At 40.9% G+C, this 21,505-nt stretch overlaps 1 protein-coding gene across 31 annotated transcripts in view; it reads left to right on the top strand.

The window, feature by feature from the left end:
* Positions 1 to 21,505, top strand: part of EPB41L3 (erythrocyte membrane protein band 4.1 like 3) — a 96,034-nt gene that overhangs the window by 33,664 nt on the left and 40,865 nt on the right. For all 31 annotated transcript variants that reach the window (XM_068671545.1, XM_068671572.1, XM_068671570.1 and 28 more), the window contains exons 3-4: positions 584 to 781; positions 19,657 to 19,761. In XM_068671545.1, the coding sequence (XP_068527646.1) occupies positions 584 to 781; positions 19,657 to 19,761 (303 nt within the window). The remainder of the gene's footprint in view (positions 1 to 583; positions 782 to 19,656; positions 19,762 to 21,505) is intronic.

The raw sequence follows: 21,505 nt of genomic DNA, 5'->3' as shown, positions 1-21,505 counted from the left end.
CTCTTGTCCTGTAGTTATCATGCATTAGCCAGCCAGCTGCACATAAAAGATGTTTGGCCTCTTATTTCCATCCTGTTTGTTTAACCCTTTGCTCAGGCGTTTGGGGAGCCTTTCGCTCTCAAAGGCACATCTCACTGATACCAAAATTAGTGCAAACCTAATGGTCTTTTCCTGTTCCACATGGAAACATGAAATGATTTAATAGATACAGGACTTTAAGGTAATATCAACAATCTTTAGGAATGTCTCTTCATTGCAACTTTTACATATTGTTCAGCATTTCCAATAGATAAAAAAAGGGTCTGAGAGTGATTTTGTAACTATGGAAAAAGAAGAAACCTAAAGTATTTTCCTGCATGTCCTCCCTCTCTGGGTGTTCTGTACCTTTGGAGTGAGGTGAGAGTGTTGGGGGGAACACAGGGAGTCTTTTCAATAGGTAAAGAAGAGTCTTCACTGCATCGTGGGCCCTCTCATCCAAGCCTCATGCTTGACCCACCTTAAATTTTGGTGTGCAGAAAGCCGGGTGCATAATGCACTGTGTTGCATGATCAGTTTGTCTAACTTAATTTTTTTCTCTTTCTAGGCCACAGACAAGGAACAAGAATTTGCAGCTGCAAGTGCAAAACAGCTGGAATACCAGCAGTTAGAGGACGACAAGCTCTCTCAAAAGTCATCCTCTAGCAAACTTTCCAAGTCTCCTCTAAAGATTGTCAAGAAACCTAAAAATATGCAGTGCAAAGTGACACTCCTGGATGGATCTGAATATGCATGTGAAGTAGAGGTACGTTGCTTCTTCCTGATTAGTTTTGTTTGTTTATTTGTTTGTTTTCTGTCTGGAGGAAAATATTTAGGATAAGATTTGTAGATTAAGACAAAAAACAAACAAAAAGTTGTTTGTTTGTTGTTGTTTTTTTTAAGACAAACTATATTCCAAATTTAAGCAAAAGTATGAATGGCCAGATATTTCACCAATGCCATGCACAAAACTGCTTCCATTGTTTTCTCTGGAGATGGAAGAAGTTGCACAGATTTGAGCTCCAGTGAGGAACAGTGAGCAGTCCCTGGAACAGCCAGAGACTGGGGATTAATGTTATGTCAGCACATGCCACAACAGAATGCAGAAAATAAATTATGGGCAGTAAAGCCCATAAACAATGAAGGATTTTGATCTCATAGGACTTCTCGTTTCCCTGGTACTCTGTTGAATAGGGACTAACATGGAGTCACTATCTAAGCAGTAGTTTTGACCATCATGAGAAGAGTGGGGACACGAGATGCCCAGAGGAAACATCAGAAGCAAATAGAAATTAGAGTGGGGAATTTTATGTGCTTCTCCACTGTGACTGGAAATCATAATTGCATGTAATCATCACTGATGTAAAGTTGCTGGTGGTTTTCTGTAAGGAAACTCACCTTCTGGGTCCCTGCCAGGAGCCTCCTTTGGGGAGGGACAGTCTTCGCTGCATTGTCACTTATGGTCTGTGATTGCTGGCAGAGCCATGCTGAGAGGGTGTCTTGCCTTGAACTCCAGAAGGCTATAGAGAAGTAGAGGCATGAGCAAATTTAGCATCTTAGGGTGGACCTTTTTCTCCATTCAGCCACTCCAGCCATGTCACTAAGGCGGTCCTTGGGCAGTGAACCTGTCTGTCCTGAGCCTGCTTTAGGTTAGGAGGCTACTCATAGAAGGCAAGGCTGAGCCCCAGCAAGAGCAACATCCTCCTGGAAGGGGAAGGATGTGTGTTAGAGGGATCAGCATCGCCAGCCTTCCTTTGAGTAACTGCAGTGTGTGGTGGAAAAGTCACCCAGGGAGGACAGAAGATTTAAAAGGGAGGGATGGGATAGTCTGTACACTTGAAAGGGGAATCCACAGGAATACAAAGGAGGAGAGCTCATGTTGGGGACAGAGTGGGGAGGACAAGAGTAACTGGTTGAGAGCTAGTTTCTGACATCCTTGCTCAGATTTCACTCAGCTGCTCTCGTTTTAAGTGCTCTGGAAAGTGGTAGTTGAAAAAGAAGGTTTTACAGTTTGGGCCAAGTATTGCTATGTTAGAAGTTAGCTCCAAAGAGCAGTTGTGATTAAGTTGCTTGTATAGCAGTTTAGCAGTCATGCTTTTGACTATCTTTTAGTTTAGATGGCCAAATCCTGTATTGTTTCCATCAGACTAGCAATAGCTTTCTGGTTGTGTACTTTGTGACTATTAAATTGTCATTTCTTGACCTGTATTCCCACTTTTATCTGTTAAAGATAGTGTGCAAACCATTAACCTGGAAGAATGATTCTGCTAGCTTTGATGGAAAGAGTGATACTTGTTTCAGCTTTTGCCACTCGAGTGGAAAATCTGAGTCATTTTTTGGAATACAGTCAAGCAAATTTTACAAAATAGTAGTTCTGTGGAAATCTTGTCTACAAGGCTGAGTTTTATGAGGGTATAAGATGGAGCGGAAGGGGAGATTTATTATGTTAGACTAACTTATGCAAAAAAATGCTATGAATAATACTTTATTTTAGGAAGTTTCACTTTTCCTCTGAACTTAGACTCTGTTGGAGTTGAAATTTCAAAATGCTAGCATATACAAACCATCATGTTTTACTGCTTGTCACATTTGTCTGCTTTGTAAGTTCTGAATAACTCTTGAAAAATATGTCCAATATAGATTTTGTATACATTTTCTCTAGACTGCTGAAATATCTTGCAGTTTTATTGAGTGTCATCAATAACCACTGCACCTGCCTCTAAGATGGTTAGAATTCCTCAGGAGAGTGTAATATTGATGAGAATAGGGCTCCCAAAAGGATGAATCCTCAGATGACAAAGCTGTAATACTATGATGATGAGCAGACCATTAAGCGCATTGAAATAGAATTTTGTAGTGAAAAGTCAAAAATATTTCAAGGCACAAGTACAGCCGAAATGGCATGTGTATTTACATCCCTTAAATGAATGACCCAGACCTTGAGTCCTTCATAGGTGGTATTGTTAGCATATGGTATGCATTGAGGATGCAACTGCAGGTACCTCTCCAGGACACCCTACTCTTTGACCCACAGGAAGATCCCTGGGCAGGTCTGCTTTATATGTGCACAAAGTTCAAAAAGAGTGAAAGGAGTCCATGTCCAGCCAAGACAAATGAAGTAATGTTTTCTGTGCTTTTTATTCAGGGGAGAAAAAGTGTATACAAAGAGATTTAGTAGGCTGGGGAGACTGAGGATCTGTCACAGGAGACATTTCAAAAAATCATGTAGGATTTGAAGATGAAGTTTTGTTACAGAATTCTGCATAGGGAGGTTCAGGTTGGAAATGAGGAGAGATTTCTCAGAAAGAGCAGTCAGGCACTGGAACAGTTTGCCCAGGGAGGTAGTAACGTCACTGTCACTGGGGGTGTTCAAGGAAAGGTTGGATGTGGTGCTTAGGGACATGATTTAGTGGATGACATTGGTGGTAGGGGGATGGTTTGACCAGATGATCTTGGAGGTCTTTTCCAACCTTTATGATTCCTTGAAATAATGTCACATTTAAAAGAAAAAAAAAAAAAAGAACAACAACAACAAAAAAAAACTATTATTTTAAAGATGGCCCACAAGTAAGCTTAATATATACTTTTAAACTGAAAAAAATACATAAGCATGTTCAAAGATCTAAGAAATTATGGAGGTCAGTAAATTCCCCAAGGTGGATTCCTTAAAAAGAAAGGTGGGCGTGGACATGCCAATCAAATATCTAGTGTTCCCATTAATTGAGTTTTATCCACGTAACTATAACTCTCAGTGTGGACAGCAGCCCAGGGTAGGGATGTGACAATCAGTGGATATGAGTCAGAAATGCCATCCTGTGTTGCCAGCTCTTGTCTTCCATCTCTGTCTGTATGCCATGCTTCTGCCTACTGAAGGCTAAAAAGCAGTGTAATCTAGAAGGACAGGATATTTAGAAACCTTCTTTTGGGCTAGAATACCAGCTCTGTCAGTGAATCTTAATTTGGATGTATGCCAGTTATTTATCCCTCTGGAAGTGCATTCACTAGTCAGGGGGATCATTATAGAATCCATCAGTTGCTCTATAGAGTGCTCTGCAAAAGACAAATGCTTTTATATACATTAAATATTCATATCATTTAAAGAAGCTTATTGCTCTCGAGTAGAGCACAACCTACAGCTTATCAATTATGTGTTCATCCAGTTAAAGACCTGACAGCCAAAATTACACTTGTTCACAGATTCAGATGCTTCTGAGACAGGTTTTGGTTAATCCATTATACCCTTGCTGTTCTTTGTTTCACGAACCCCTCTTTCCTATTCCCTATCCAATACTGAGAATCTTTACCGCCTTCCACTGTTCCTTTCTGTCTCTCTCATGCCCAGTACATCGCATACGTGGCACCAGGGGCTTTTCATATTGAATGAGATGTATCTGTAGAGGAAAATGTAGTGGAGGTAATTTCAAAGAGGAGGTTAACAGCAGTTTATCTAATGTGGTACCCTTTCGTTGAAAAGATCTTAAGCAAATGCCAGATAAAAGATTCCTCCTGTCACCCTGCACTGTTACCGCCAGTGTGTTGTATCTATCCTGACCCAGAAAGTCTTTCATGCAGTAAGACATTACGAGCCAAAACCAGGTTAAATAGCTAATGCAACCTGTTAATTCATCCTCCTCCAAAAGCCAAAACCAGAAGTGTTACCATCTGCACTGCTACTGCAGTTCTCGGCTGGGAGCCTGTGGATGGTAGCAGCAGGCTTATTTAAGAGGATTGTTTCCTTTCCGAGGTGGGATGGCTACCTAATGGGACTTCACCTGTCCAGGAACAGCTGTTGGCTTTTGGAGTGGAGTTGTTTATTGTATGCTGATGTTGTCACCAACAGAGCAGCCTTGGGTTCAGTCCATGCTTCCCTCGTGTCCTAAAGCAACTGGAGGTTTCTCAGGGATGCTCAGACACAGCAGTTGTCACAGCCTGCTCAGATGGATGCTGGCCTGTGATTTCAAATGAGGTGCCCACCCCTCCTGGAAGCAGTTCTCCTTGTGCTGCTCATTGCGCTCCCCAGCTGGCACCAGGATCAGAAACGCTTTTGCTCAAAAGCAGCCAAGTCCATAGCTGGGGCCAAAGCTGCTCTGGCAAAGAGGATGCTGAAGGCTTCTCTGTAAAGCAAGGTAGGCCAATATATTGCATTTACTTGTTTAGTTCTTCATATCAGCAAAGGAAGATCCAAGACTGTAAATTGATTTCAGATAACCTTAAAGAAGACAATGAATGCATTAGCTGAGGTTTTTCCTAAGGTGCAGGAAAACAAGCAGAAGTAACTTATTTCTGAATTCCTTCCGCTGTAAGTAGGGATCTTTGAGTGCTCTAGTACAATTACACTATTCCTAGGATTTATCCCTCTCCATTTCCCTATCTGCCTCATTTTGTTTTTCTGCTATATAGACTGCTTCATTTTAATTAAAAGATTGAAGTGGAACCAGCTGTCATTCTCTTCCTTTTACGTTGCCTAATTTGGAGTGTCTTTCTAAAACAGGTTGGAATTTGTCTTCATTTCTGCTCTAAACATATACAAGTTATTAATCATAGAGTGAGATCAGAAAGCTATAACATAATCTGTCCAAATAAATGGCAAAATAATTAGATTTCATTTTCAAGGGCCCAACTATCTGAGCCCATTGGTAATTTATACTCCTTTTTCGTTCTTCTACCACTTGGACTTTAAGATCATACAGGAGAACAGTGGAAGAAAATAAATGTTTCCGTGGCAACCTTGCTGTGGCATCCCTGCAGCCCTATATCAGACAGGTTGAGTTGCCGTGTAATTCAGATACTGTGGAGTGTGGAAATCCAGCATCTCAGGAAGCATTACTAGTACCCCCTCTTCTTTGTGAATGGGGCTCAGCTGAGGTAGGAGGGGATTGTTAAATACACTTTTTTTTTCACATCCAGTTTTCTGTCAAGCTTCTGCTTTCACCGAAGCATTAATCTGTTGCCCAGTTGCAATAGCCCCTTCTACAGTTCTGTGAGGGGCCTGCCTAATCAGGACCCCATTTTCTTAGCAGTCAGTTTCCCCACAACCTCAGAGGCCTTCAAAGCACCATATTTGAATGGAAAGGGTGAGGTGTATTGCCATATATTTGTAACCAGGATTTATAACCCAGACAGAGGCAGGCTGGAATGGACAGGTTGCTGTCTGCCCTGCACAAGTATGTCCCGAAACTCCTCCTTGCAAAATGAGCATGAAGTGAATGGCTTCTCATATAGCACGAAGCACTGTGTTTAACAGGAATTTTTCTTTTCTTGAGAAAGTGAGGGGGTATGGATGCTTCCTGTAATAAATTTGAGAGTAAGGGTGGTCATAGGACAGACTTGAAGAGTAAAGAATGAGCACACTGATTTTTGCCCTGCCACCATTGCCAGAAAAAAAAAAAAAAAAGTGATGACTTGTGTTTCTTCTCCTGGTTTTCCACATCTGGCTTGTAATACTAACTCCGGAGGAAAAATCCTCCCATCTCTCGGTATACCACTGTACCCCTGCCCGGTGCAGCACTGGAGCCAGCCCTCCCTTCCCCAGGAGCTGTCTCAGGGCAGACGTGTGCTCTGCTTTGCCACAGACAGTTCAATAAGGCCTTTCTTACCCATTTTGAGGTAGAAGTTAAGGTCAGGAAGGAAACCGCTGTAATAAGATGCGCTCTGCTTTCTGAAGGATACAGTTTCGGTTACCCCCTGCACGTTTTAATTGTTTAATGAATTCCACACAGTCTCGTGCAAATGGCCTTACATGTGAAACTTATTACTGAGTGCAAGAGGGAATTTTTTAATAAGTCTTTTCCTTTTGACCTACTCTCTGCTTACATTTCAGTTAATTTAATATGAACAGCTTTGCGTTAGGTTTTTGTTCCTTACCTAGGACGTGTTTCGGTAAATGTGACTGGCCTGAGATGCATTGTCGACATTATACAGAATGTTTTCTGTCCCCAGACCCACTAATTAGGGCTGACTTAGATTAGCCAGGGGATTCAGTTAAGATCTATGTTACCTGACACACGTCAGTAGGAGTCTGAGTATTGCCTGAGTATGTTCCAGCTGAATAGATTTAATATACAACTCTTCTGGTTTACTTTTTAAAAATACAATGTATGGCTTTTTATGAGTTAAAATACTTGTCAATTCAGGAAGCATAATGTTCTGGAAATCAATATCCATGTTCTCCAGCTTATAATAATGAACCACAAGGCTAGGCAGAAAAGACTTATTTGCTTAGGTTTGGTAATTGAAACAAAAATAAAAATATTTGGGTTTCCTTTTACATCTTTTCAATTTAAAAAAAAAAAAAATCACTGAAGATAAAGAAATCAAAATTAAAAAAAAAAAAAAGTCCAAGGATGTTGGTGTGGCACCTCTGAGCTCCTCTCAGCTGGGAACATCTAGGCTGTGTGGTATTCATGGGCAAAATCTGTTACAAGATGGTGGGGAAACACATCTAAATGGTTAGACAGCTGGGTCTCTTGTGTTTCCTCCAGTTAATATACAAGTATTTTATAGACTGAAAGAGAAACAAGAATTAAAGCCAAGTCACAGTTTCAGATGTTGTACTAAGTAAGCAACAGGTTGGGCTTTAAATTCTGCCTTTCAGCACAGCAGAGGACATCATTACAGTGAGAATAAATACCAGAACTTTAAAATTAAAAATAAATAAATAAGGTATTGTACATGTGCTCTTGACCTTTTTTTTTTTTTCATCTAATCCTCTTGTCTATTGTCTTTCATTAATGGCTTCTGAAAATGATTTGAGCAGTAAAATGATGGGTTTAGGAGACAAACATCTTCATTTTGATATTTTGAGGCACTAGCTGTTTTTCATAATGGTGTAAACTATCAAGAGGGCTAGACCTACATTGACAAATAATTTCAACTGCCCTGAAATTGCACTTTGTAGAGAATAAATCATTAACTGAAAACTTCCAAGTGAAATGTTGCCTCTGGTTCTCTCCCCTTGGTGAACCAGTTGGAAATGAGCCAGGCAACAGGAGCTTGTTTTCCATCTGGCAGACTTGTATTTATGTAGTTAGTAGGTTTTGGTCACGCACACACTCAAACCCTGCTACTGCAGGCCGGTTGCTGGTTAACCTGGGATGATCTTTTACCCCGGACAGGTAGAGGTCTGTGTGCTCCAGTGCCTGTCCAACCTCATTATTGTGTTGCTTCTTTGTTTTTCTCAGTGGGCAGCGAGCAGGGCTCCTGTCCTTGTCGCCGCCATTGCAGATGGTGAGGCTGCATCAATGCGTCCACATTTGTCTTCTCCTGATGTGCTGCCTGGCTCACACTGGCCAGCCTGCAGTTTTTTTCATAGGGGTGCAGCCAGCACCCAGTCTCTGCAAGTGTTTTTTAATCACTACTGGAAAATGAATCACACGTGTCACAAAAGAAAGGCTTTGCTTACCCCTTTTCCCTTCCCTGAACTGATGCTCAGATTTTAATGCCTCCTGCTGTTTCTGGACACTGTATCTGTTCCCCATTTACCCCACATTCCCATTCTACCAGTGACATTGGTGATTTTCTTGTCCCTGCTCCACTCACGCTTTTGCCAAGCTACCCTGCCTTTTGTGGCATAAACATACTGACCCTAAACACACTGGCCTTTTTCTGAGTTACCCAGGTGCCTGTTACTTGTTACAGCTCCCAGCCATCCAGTCTAACCTAATCTCTGACTCTGTTGCTATTTGTTCCTGTTTTATAGGTGCTTTCCCCATGTTAACACTTAGAGTTACTGTTTTCAGAGCAAAATGAAGCCAATGCTCATTTTGTCATCCCCTAAAAATATTAACTGTCTCATAAAATCCTGACACCTCATATGGGTGACTTTTCCAGGTGAGCCCCATGCAGTGTCTGCTGAGCTGCCTTTATGGTTTGTTACCCCTGCCTGTTGACAGGGAGAACAAAATATCAGAGATAGGACTGGACAGTGAGGAAACACCTTCATATGATGGAAAGCAGTGGTGGGTGGAGAGATTTGTCTTTCATGGTTGATCTTGCTTCAGGAAGAAAATGGGTTTGGTCTGAAGGGGAAAAAGCTTTGGTGAAGTTTACAACCACAGGGAACAGAGTAAGTTATTTTTATTGACAACCCCAGCACTGATGACGTGATGCTCTCTAAGGTACCCCAGATCTAAAAGCCTGATCCTCATGGTGCCTCTCCTGTCTCAGGAGTGTCTTTCTGTGCTGTGGTTTCTGTGTGATTTATTTATTTATTGCCCTCTAGCCTGGCAATGTAGGTCAGGGAGAGCTCTGTGGCTTTTAAATTCATATGGCAAGATTACACTTTAAATCTGACTATGTTTACAGTGGGGCTTTTTTCAGTTGAAAATAAACCCAATGTTTACGGTTGATTTTTGCTGATAGATGCCAGTAACCATGTATGGTGCAGGTAGTGGCGTGTTCCCCGTGATGATAAATACACCTGTGCACAGTTGCACAGTGGTTACACAGGAGAGATGCACATTCGCTGAGCTCATCCAAGACCTGGGAGAATAAGGAAAATATTTATTTTTACACCCCCCACTGGAAAGCCTCAGCTGTTGTATTGGATCCCAACAGACCTTCTTGAGTTACTGCAGACCTTCTTGCAGGAGGGAGTGCAGTCGGAAGGCAAATGGATCGGCTGTCTGTCTGGTTAAACACCAGACCCAAACAATCTGTGTGCTCCAGCATACTGAGCAAGGGTAGTACTTTCTCTCTTGAAAAGCCTCCAAAATCATGGAATATGGTTTATTATTGTATGACAGGATTTAGCAAATGTGTGAGACTAATGAATGTGCTGAGAATTGAACTGCTGTTTGAGAAATAGTGTCCATTATGTGCTTTTTTTTTTTTTTTTTTTTCCAAGTATTGGAGAGGAATGCCTGTAAGCTGTTACTAGATCTCAGTTCTTGCAATATGAATTATGCTGATGCATTTGGGGTGCCTAAGCATTTGGTAGTCATCACGTTTAACATGCATTTCTTCAGTTGTGCACATGCAACTGTTGCTGTTACCCTTCAATATATAAAGAAATGCTCCAGAGTATTTATTATTCCTCAGGTGCCACCTCCTGCAGCTTAGCATTGCCACGTACAAAGTGTAGGCTTTATTCGTAAACATGCACACTGTGTAGCACACCCACGAGTACACTTAGAGCTCATGTGATACTGGTGTTAGAGTGATCTCTGCTGCTGATGTAGAAGGCAAAGACCCTAATTTGGTTTGATTCCAGCATCAGGACTAGGTCACCAATCTTCTTACAGGGATTTAGCAGTCCCCTGGGTTTTTTTAGATTAGTGCTGGCTCTTTAGGATTGCAAGCTCAAACAGTATTAAAGAAGGTTGCCCTGATAAAAACTATGTCATGTTATACAATGTCACTGACACTAGGTGCAGGTATGTAACTATACCACAGACAGTGTTACCTATTTATCTAAATACTTGAATTAAATATTTAAGAGGTAGGTGTCAAAAATGGCTCTTTTTAGGAACAGTAATATATTTCAGTGTTCTATACACAATAAATATCAAAAAACTGATAAATTATAGAACCACCATGATAAGGGGGTAAAAGATCAGTCTTCACTGTGTGTCAAAATACCTTCTAGTTTATTGTATGTTTCTTTATGTGGAATTCATTTGTATGTGCACAGCAGTATGGGATAGAGTTCTAAATTAAGAAGCAAAGGTATACAGAATAATATTTCATGTTTTATTTCAAACTTTTACTTATATTAGTCAGCTACACTGATGTACGTGTGGGTTCTTGCATAGAAATCTTCATAAAGAGAATAACTGGAGAGCTTGTATTGGCATACAGCTTTCAGGCAAAGCACTTCTTTGGATGAAATACATTCACAGTTAAAAAAAAAAAAAAAAGCATTTTCATCATAGCTTTTATTAAACGAAAGGTTTCTGACATGTCTAATTCTTAGTTCTCCACACATTTGGCTAAATTGTTTATGCAATACATTGTATTTGGAATTGTGACCTAGAACATTTCCATATGCAGTTTACCAATGAATTTTAGTTTGTAGTTAGAGAGTAGATGAAAGATTAAACAGTATATCATCTTGAGAACCAAAAAATGAATGTGTTTCATGGAAAACTTATTATTTTCATTGCCTTTATTTTCTTTGCCTCCCAAAAGGCTATCAGAAAGTTCCTGTTCAGTATCTCTTACTGAGATATCTCTTACTGTGATGCATAAACTTCTTACAAACTGAATGGAGATTATTATGTTGTTATGTACATCAAGGAGATATGTGTCCTCCTACATGTTCATTTATAATAGTCTCTGTATGCCAAAGTTAAGATTTTTCTTTAAGAAACAAAATATTTGAAGTAAAAAGACCAGATGAGTTTGTCTCTTTTGTCTTTTAGTTTTTGGCTATATACATGATGGCAGTGGGATGTCTGTTGTTTGCTCTGTCCATTTGTTTACTTTGTCACTTCGTTGTACAGCATTGTACAAGTAACTTCAGCAAAGTTTTTGCTGAGTATCAGAGGCGGCTTTCTTTAAAATGTTTTATGTAATACACATAACATCAGTCTCAGCAAACTAAACTTTCAGAGAAAACAAAATGTTGACTTTTCTGGAACTTTCATTACCATTTTCAGCAAATGCAGCAAGGGACTTAGGGGGCTAAACTCCAATGGTTGAGTCATTTTTTTCTTTGAAAAGATCTCATCCTGTTAGTTGTACACATTTTCTGTAAGATGCACTTCATTAAACCAGAGGAAAACTTGCTGATTTTCTGCCAATTAACACTCCAGGAAAGATTCTTCGTCCTATTTTTCTCCCTGAATGCTACACACTTAGCTTCCCGCTGAGGGATTCATTTGAGAAACCACAGATTTGAAGAAATTTGTGGATTCTTTTCTCCTCTGTCACCTTTCCCCTTCATCGTCTTTTCCCAGTGGAGAGAAACTGTGGAGGAGAGAGTAAACAGCCCAAGAGAAAATCCTCTAACATTGCAAAGTATGAATATGTGGAAGTAAAAGGAAGTCAGACTTATTTAGAATGGCTTCTTACATTTATCTTCCTTGAGGAAAATTAACCCCTGCTATTTTTTTTTATTTTTTTTTATCTTCTACTGAAAAATATAGATTAGTTCAAAAAATACACTTTCTCTATTTGGAAATGTTTTGTCCTAAAATGCAGTAATTAGCTTCTAGAATTTCTCAGTTCAGCCAGTAAGCTTAGTATGTTGGCCAGATCAAACTTATCTCAAAACAATACAGGCAATGTCATAGCGAGTAGATTTTTACTTCACACACAGGTAAAAATATGCTTTTTACCAGAATTATTGCTTGAGTTTGGGACCAGTGATTGTTTCTGCATAGATGGAGTGGTGACATGGTCACCTGCTCCTCCACATTTGGAACCACACTGCGCATTTATTTACTCGTAAGGTTGCATGTGTTTGCACATACACATATTACGTGTTTTAAATTATGCACATATTTGCATATGCACATTAAATTATGATATATTCATGACGTTGAGATCCCTTCCACAGAGATGTAGTTCTCATTACTAAAGGGATCTTGGAAACTTGCATGCACTTGCCCTCTTTACAAGCAAGTAATGACTATTGGCACAAGTCATGTTTTTTTCCGAGATTGGGCCAATTTTTGTGTATGATGGGTAATTCATGAGGAAGGAATGTGAACGCTGTCAGGAGGCTGGAATTCAGCCACTCTGAGGCTTGCTTACTGTAGATATCTCAGCTGGGGGAGTTTGTGGGAAGAGAGTGCTTGCTGCGGCAAGTACAAAGTATTCCTGCTAACCAGCTAATCATTTACACTTGTTTGTGTTGCAAGAGTAATTGCAGAAGCTGCAGGATGGAGAGGATGAAAGTTCCGCCTTGTGTGTGTTACTTATTTGATGCCATATGCGTCTCAAATTTTATGTGAGTGTTCCTTGCGTTTGCATAGAGAAGACCATCATCGTGGCCTGTGCAGTGTAGAAACTGAAGTGTCAACAGAAAATCTTGCAAAATGCTCTTTAAATTGAAACACTAAAATTAAATAAAATCAGGGGTTTGGACACAATTGGAATCTCTTTCATCATGCATTGTAAATGAAAAAAATTAGCTAATACTTTTCTGCTGAAAAGAACGAGGGGAAAAGAAGAGGCTAGTACAGTCACATGCCAAAATTCATTACTCCATGCAAGACTGGAGCCAGCACACACATTTATACAGTGTATTGTTGAGACCCATTGGAAAGTGCAAATGCTAATTAGGAATGTGAACCAGATAACCTCAACATCATTTAAAGACCAATTATTTCAACCGGGATTTCATGATACTAATCTGTTTGTCCTTCTTCCAGCAGTCATGCCCACTGGAGTTATTACAGTAATTGTTCAGAAGTTAACGCCAGGCCAGTGCTAGTGTTGCGTTGTTCACTGGCAGCCTGACAGCTTTCCCAAGGAAGGCGGCAATGTTATGTTTGCATATGTATTCGTGCAGAAAGAAATGTGCAGACACTTTCCATTTGAAATCCAAGTCCACAGCTGCGGTATCTGTTTGTCTCTGCTCCTTGACTGAACAGAAATGGAGGCAAAGATTCAGCTCAGTGGGGTGCCCTGACCTTGTAGGTACTATGCTGTGGAGATGATGGTTGTGGGTGGCACAAACAAATCCCGTTATAGCTGCTTGGATGGGAGACTCTATCTTTGGATTTTCCCTTGCCTATAAAATTTGCCCTCAATGTGATCGCTTGTAATTGCTTTCAGACAGCACTGGCATACCTGCATGCTGCAGACAGCTTCCTCCCCCAGCCCTTGCTCAGCGTTTTGCATACACATGAGACTGCAGCATTGTCTGCAAAAATAGAACCACGCTAAAAATGCGACACTTCGGGGGTTGCAGTAGCTTTAATTTCTAGGAAGCGGAGAGGGCTGTTTTCTGCTCTTCAGCTGCACATACTGTTTCCCTATCAGTGAGAGGAGGGTAATCTACTAGTGAATAAAAATAGAGCACGAGAGTAGGCCAACACTCTGCGCTTTAATCAGGTGTAGGATGATTAACCCCTCAATGGCTGCAGAGGTGCAGTTCACTGCCAGCAAACTGAAAATGGTGGTGGTTCAGGGGCAGTGCAGGATTGCCAAAACAGGAGCCACAGCAGCTCGAAGGAGAAGTTTCTGACAAATGGTGTTTCTTGGCCTGCAAAGAACCAAAATTTGCTTGTTGGAGGCAAGTAGTTCTGAATCCTTATAAGTTTCCTCTGGCATAACTGACTTCCAGTCTGGGAAGTACCATCCAGCACATAGCATTTTAAATCTTCCTGATCTCTTCTTTTATCACAATAAATAGTGAAGGTGGTTCACAGGGTCTTACTAGCACCCGCATGACAAGGAGATGTTGTTACATCTTTATATTAAAATGCTGGTTGCTCATTTACCATGCAACTTTCCTAGTTGCTTATCACATCATAGTAACATCTGGATTTGGTAGTCTGATTGCTTCATTTGAGGGTACTACTGGAGGATCCTGATAGACAACAAGGTGAACAAGAGTCAACAGCGTGCCCTTGCAGCACAGATGGACAATGCCATTCTGGGCCACGTTGGGCAGAGCGCTAGCAGCAGGTGGAGGCAGGTGATCCTTCCTGTCTGCTCAGCACTGGTGAGGCTGCACCAGGAGTGCTGGATCTGGTTCTGGTCTACCCAAGAAATGATAGACATGGACGTACTGGAGAGAGACCAGGGAAGGGCCACAAAGATGGTGACAGGACTGGAGCACCTCTTCTGTGAGGAAAGGCTGTGAGAGACCTAGGACTGTTCAGCCCAGAGATGAGAAAGGTATCCCATCAGTATGTACAAATACTTTATGGGAAGAGTAAAGACAGAATCTTTACTTCTCAGCAGTGGCAAGTGGAAAAGAGGCAATGGGCAAGAATTGAAATACAGGAAAATCCATTTAAACATAAAAACAAACAAACAACAAAAAAAAACTTTTACTGCAAAGGCGGTCAAACACCAGCACAGATTGCCCAGACAGGCTCTGGAGTCTCGATCCATGGAGTTATTCAAAACCCAGCTAGATCTGACGATCCTGACCCTCTCTGGTCCTGCCTGACCAGGGGCCTTGGACCAGGTCACCTCCAGAGGTCCCTGCTACCTCACCCCTCCTGTGATTCTCTGATTATATTAATGTGCAATACATATTTTGTGACTGAAATGACGAAGTATGAATAACAAAGACTTACATTTTTTCACTTTAATAATGTCCATTCATCTTAAGTACATTACAGCTTATGGGTTTAATCATAACAAAGGAAAACTTTTTCATTTTTCTGCATTAAGAAATACCAGACATTGTACCCAAATGTTCACCGGTGAGAATAATTAACTTTGTAATAATCTTGTTATCCACACAGAGCTAAATGAAGTACTGAATTTTTCAGCTCCTCATTCTCAGTGCTGTACAACGTGTTACTTTGGTCTGTCGGGCTTGTAATGGGGCAGGGATGGGAGGGATATTGGCTAAATTCCCTGAATTTAAAATATCACAGATGAGGGCAGGGGATATACTTGCTTGTTCCATCCACCAAGTACGTGCTCCTTTTGCTGAAATACATAATTTTAGTAGAATCAACTATTTCATTTCTCTTTTTCAGTGCTGCAGAAAAAAAAGGGGTCATCATCAGCAAAGATATAGAAAGGAAGAGTGCCCCCTGGGTGGATTAGGGCATTGCATGGGTTGGGGGCCACGTTCGGCAGGGGCTTGTGGTGGAAAAGTGGCAGAAGTCAGGCAGTGAAGGGGAGAAGTAGAGGAAGGAGAGGTGTCAGATAGGGTGAGCGGTGCTGGCTGGCCAAGAGGGTTGTAGAGCTGGGCTGGGGGGAGCTGGGGACAGGGAGTGGAGCAGCAGCGGCAGCGTGAGAAGTTGATGTGGAGGGGGCTGAGCATGGGCTGTTTCTGGGGAAGCCAATTAGAGACCCGGAGAGCCTTTTGTGGCCTTCTGCCTCCCAAGGAGGAAGAGGCTCAGGTCCAAAACCAGAGGAGAAGCTGGCGAGGAAAGACCGCTGCTTCTCCTCTCCCTTGCGTGTGGGAATTGCTGGCGGGCACAGACTTGCCAAGTTTACTGCTGTTGGCTCTCTTCACTGGGAGCTTGACCAGGAGGCTGTTTTTTTTCTGATTTCAGTTTCAAGCGAGAGCTGTGGGCTTTATAGAGTTGCAGGGAAGAGTCTGTGAAAAGTGTAAAGTTTTTACTCCCTGACTTCTATACTCATTTATACTGTGCAATGTATGCTTTGCATTGTTTCTGTGGTCTTGATTTCCCAAAGCTTGAGCAAAGTGGCTCTTTTTCACATCTCTACATTTTCATTTCATCCCATTCATGCCTGAAATGTAGCTAAGAATATTTGTGGGGGAGACTCTTCCCATGTTTTTACCTTTCACAACTCTTCAGTTATATGGCCAGTATGTTATAGCATGGAGTTTGTTTTGTGATCCACTAAAAGCATTGCAAAGGCACTAGGCACAGTTTTTGACCTGTTGAGAATTGCTTTACATTTTTGATATTAAACTGTGATTGCCTTGTCACCCCCAAAATGGTGGAAGGCAAAGGTTTAGGGTGAGTTGAGGAGCAGCATGATTTTGTAACTTGACCTTTCTCTACTTCTCCTCATCCTTTCCCTGCCAAAGCTATGATACCCATTGCCTTATCTGTCATGCTTATTTGATTGCATGGTAAAAGAAAAGTAATTAACAGGAGCGTGGGAGGTCTGTTCATTTGCTTTAATAATATATTCCCAGCTAAACCTCTTAATTTCTCGTGGATTTATGCAGTAGCCTCCCCTCACTCTGTTTTTGTGCTTTACAAGGGCGGCAGTGGTGGCTCCATTTCCAGGCAGCGTGCACCCCCAAGTGATAGGAGCCCCTTAGATCCTGCGCCAGTGGTGGCATGTGGGTCAGGTCTCACTTGGGAAGAGGCACTCTGGTAGCAGCTCCTCTGTCTTAATGCTGATGGGCTTTTCTGTGGAGAGTAAGGAAAGTCATCCTGGTAAAGTTGAGACCCAGAGAAGAGAGCATCCTTACCAGGAAAGGCTGTTAGGTACACATGGTGTTTCTGAAGCCCTCCTGCAGAACCAACAAGACTTACCAGCATTCAAATGCAGCAGGAATTTTGTGAAATTGAATTTTGGCTGAGTGAAGCTTGAGCATCTTCCTAGGGAAGGAGGAGGATAGATTTTGTCACAGGCATAAAATAAGCCATGCAAGTTATTCCAGGCTTGCCATATTTAATCTCACTTGCCCACAGTGCATAGCCAAAAAAGAAATCCTGAGTGTTTTTATTACTACATAGCCGCACAGAACTGTTTCCTACAGTTCCCTATGAAAACACCTTACCTTGCAGCTGCTAGCAACTGTTTCTCACAGCTGACATCTGTGTGGCTGTACAGATTGGCCACATAAAACAGCTCCTGTGTTGACCTTGTGTGACTCTTGAAGAGGACATTGAAGTGTTGAAGTGTCACAATTCAACTGTAAATGGTGTGGTGGGGCAAGCAGGTAACCTGCTTATTCCTCTTCATTTAGTATAAACAGTCTGTTATCAAGTAGAAAAGCAAGAAATTTGGAAAAATACGGCATTGCTTGTTTGTAGCAGAGATGTGACCATTTTGGCTTGAGGGCACTGGCGTTGTTCCTCTCTGCACACAGTAATGGAGTCATCTCCAAGGAGCAGCAAATGTAAAACTACCAAGCTCCGTTATCTGTTTCCAGATTTGGGGATTGAAGAATTAACTAAACATTTGTTTGAGATTATGAAGGAGGTAGGTTTTATTCATGCTTCCTGATGCAGGGCTGGGAGCGTGTGACAAGCCTAGAGCTGGTTGCTCAAATGATGTTATAAGGCACAGTAAATGAAGTTAATACAGTACAGCTTCAGTACATTTATGTGGCTGGTTTCTCTCTCGGCTGAAGAATACTTGTTAGGCTGTAACAGCCACATTCTTCAGTTTCCCCATCAATAAAACTGTAGAAGATATTTCTCTGCCTTATGTACCATCAGAACCTCAATACAAATAATGAATTTAACAAAAAAATAGGTTCCTCTACACAATTTACTCCACCATTGCTCCTAATGTTTTTTTGCCGAGTGTTAGACAGCAACCTTTTATTTATTTATTTATTTTGTTATTTTCTGTTGGCTTGCTTACCACTTCTAAAATAGTTTGAGGCCAGCTTTGGGCTCCGCAGTTTTGTTGGCATAGCTCTGTCAGTTTGGATTGTGAAATATTCGTGCAGCCTGGCCAACACTGCTGGGCTGGCAGCGTGATATGGGTGCAGCTGTATTGACAGAGGAGCGTTTTCCTCTGCTCCGTTTGTACAGCTCAGAGAGCTGGTGCGGGAAGGACAATGCTCATGCCCACCGAGGTGCTCTGGTGAAGCTGCTGTTGTGACGGGGTGATGTAGTGCCAAAGGGACGTGGGTCCAAGTGGGTGACCTTTGAGGAATGACAGGCTGTCACGAATATGCTCGGCGTAACATGACCACAAATGGCCACTGCGTAGCACAGAGAGAAGACAACAATCTCTGTAGTGCTCTGGATTTGTCCTCATTATTTTAATGAAGTTGAGTTTGGAAGAAGCGTTCTGTCTGCTTTTGTTTCAGCCTTCTGTGTTGCTTTTGAAGTAATTAGTGTATTTCCATTCTGCTTAAAGTCATGTGTATGTTACAGATAAAGAAACTGGCTGGCTGACATCAACTAAAATATTTATGCATGTGTGTGTGTTTGAAATTAAGTGGTGAGGTTTTTCCATTAGCTGAGGTGCATGTAGGAAAGCAGACAATGTCTGACGGCCCAAACAATTTTGAATTCTTTGTCATAGTTAATGCATATTAAAGTTAGCATGGGTAGCTTATAAAGAGGACATTTCTGGCTGTGGTTGTTTGTTTTTTTTTTTGTTTAAGGTTTTTTTTCAATGTCATATAAAACACTAAGAAGTAGAATGACCTGAATTTTTGCTGCCCAGTGTGAGAGAGATTATGATGCTTCTGCTAAGAAGTGAGACAGTGAGACATCTTTCCATATAACATGTTAGCAATAACGAAGATGAGTGGAACACCGGAAAACTGCTTTCTTACCTAATTGCATTCCCTGTGAGATACTAGGCTCTCTCATTGATTTCAGTAGATGTATGTTGCATTCCCCTATATATTAGACAGAGAAGGATCCTGGAATCAGTCTACAATGTTATTGAAGCAAGACATGTCTCCACATTTGGCTTTTCCTCCAGTGGATTGCCCCCAAGCCACAGCTCTGATAATCCATTAAAGGGAATATTTTGTACCATTGCCTGTTACTGCTGTTGCAAACAAAGGAAACTGGTTTATTGAGATATGACCTCAGAATAAATTTGAAGTTGCAATTTCTGAAAGACAGAAGAGGTCTTTTAATTGAAACTTGAAACATGACACGTACTGCCTTACTTTTAACTCCATGACTTTTCATTTTAATGAAAAGCAGATTTGCCCCATTCAGCAAATTCATATGAAGATCTGATCAATAGGACTGAAAAATGGCTGTGTTGAAATAAATCATTTCTGGGTTACAAATTTGAGGATTAAACATAAAAAGTGTTATTTTAATGGTTATATTACTTTATTTTTCAAAGGTGATTTTTTTTTCTGTTCATTTCCCACAGAAACGTTCCAGAGGTCAAGTACTATTTGACAAAGTGTGTGAGCATCTGAATCTTTTGGAAAAAGACTACTTTGGGCTAACGTACAGAGACACAGAAAACCAAAAGGTAACCTACAAAATATTTGTTGGCCTTCAGCAACCTGACAGTTGGACATCAGAGCTTCCCTAATGCATCCCCAGACAGTTCCAAACAATCCCGAAGGTGTTTTTGTCTTCCTCATCAAGTTACATATATGTATCTAGAGCTGTTATTTTTTATAACTGATTGTACCTCCTGAGAGCATCCCCTGGGCTTCCTTGGCCTGCCTCTGTGTGGGCTATTAATGGCATGAAAGAAGTTAATCATGTACCTGTCTCTCTTTCTAGTATGGTTTATTTCATTACTGCCATAGATGAAAGTCAGATTTACATTTCTGTGTATATTTTTAAGCGTATAATATTAAAATATGGCTTATTTAATACAACGTTTGGGATCCAGATAGGTAGGAGTTGCTTCACTGCTAAGAAGTTTTGACTTCAAATCTTGACCTGCCTTGTCTTATGCATTATGTTTGATTAGGCTAAAGACATGTCTTCAGAAGCAGTCAGCAGCTATAGTGAATCTATTCTGCATATCTATGGCTCAACTTTAACATTAAGTGAACTGTGTATTAAGATGATCTAAGCTTTGGGTAATAAACACATTTTTATGTACATGTGAAAGAATATCAAAGGCTAGCTTAAATGCTGCATTGGGCATTTTAAGACAAATATTTTGAAAGAATCCATGAACAAAATTTCTTAGCAAGATATGCCACAGTCCAGCAAAGATCACCAGGTGATATTTTGTGCTTTGTATATCCTCAAAGGTCTTCCCTGCTAGAAGCTAGAGTTATTATTGCCTCTTTAGCTCTTTATGTCTTGTGAGAACAACTTTATTTTCTAGGCTTCATTTTTGTTTCGGTTATATATGATACAAAAGAAATCGGTGTTCTTTTGTTTTTTTCTCTTCCCCTTTCTTTGCAGACTTTTAAATATGAGGATTTTGTTCCTGTTTCAGAAAGTCACTTAAGCAGACACTTGATCCATGCTAGTCCAAGATAACACTTCAGCATATACTTAGTTAAGTTAAGCAGATGTTTAAGTACATTTCCAGATAGCTATGCTTTCCTGTACTGGAAAGAAAAAAATGCATGCATTACTAATGGGTGGCTAAGAAGTACCAAACATTTATAGATTACCAGTTACTTTACAGAGCTAAGCAGCTAAAAACCGACTGACACCATATTTATTGATCAATAACATGCACATTTCTAATGTCAGAGTACTTAGCAATTCACCTCCATCCTCTGCCAGATAACCTCCAGGCAGACAGTAACGTGTCACATTTGAAAACAGAAATCCTGGTGCACCTTTCATAGAAGCACAAAGTGTGCTTTTACAGAAAGTTTAGAAATGGTTGGAACTCTTCAGGCTCGTGTTTTGCACCACTGACTGGATTTGGACAGCTGCAAACTGGTTGTTTTTGTTGGGTGTGGGAGTTTTTGTGTTCTGCCTGTTTGATATTTCTTTAATATTTTTTCTATGATACATCTGTTTTTCTTTCTTTGGACAAAGTGGAACTTTCCTCAGGGAAGTGAACTTTATGTTCTGGGCTGTGTGAGGCATTTTAAATATTAATTTGATTCCGTTAGAGGACAAGGCAGAAGGCACAGGGTCTCTCTCTCCCATTATCTCTCCCAGGGGCAGCACTCTATGAACAGCAACCTCTCACTGCAGTGGCAGCAATAAGAGACCCCAACCTGCTGCTCGCCTCCTCTGGAGGAACTTGGTCTCAGCCTGCAAAGCTCCTTGGTATTAGGGGAAGTAGT

The sequence above is a fragment of the Anas acuta genome, chromosome 2 (genome assembly GCF_963932015.1).
Source record: "Anas acuta chromosome 2, bAnaAcu1.1, whole genome shotgun sequence".
Taxonomy (NCBI): Eukaryota; Metazoa; Chordata; class Aves; order Anseriformes; family Anatidae; genus Anas; species Anas acuta.
This window is presented reverse-complemented; position numbering and strand designations above follow the sequence as displayed.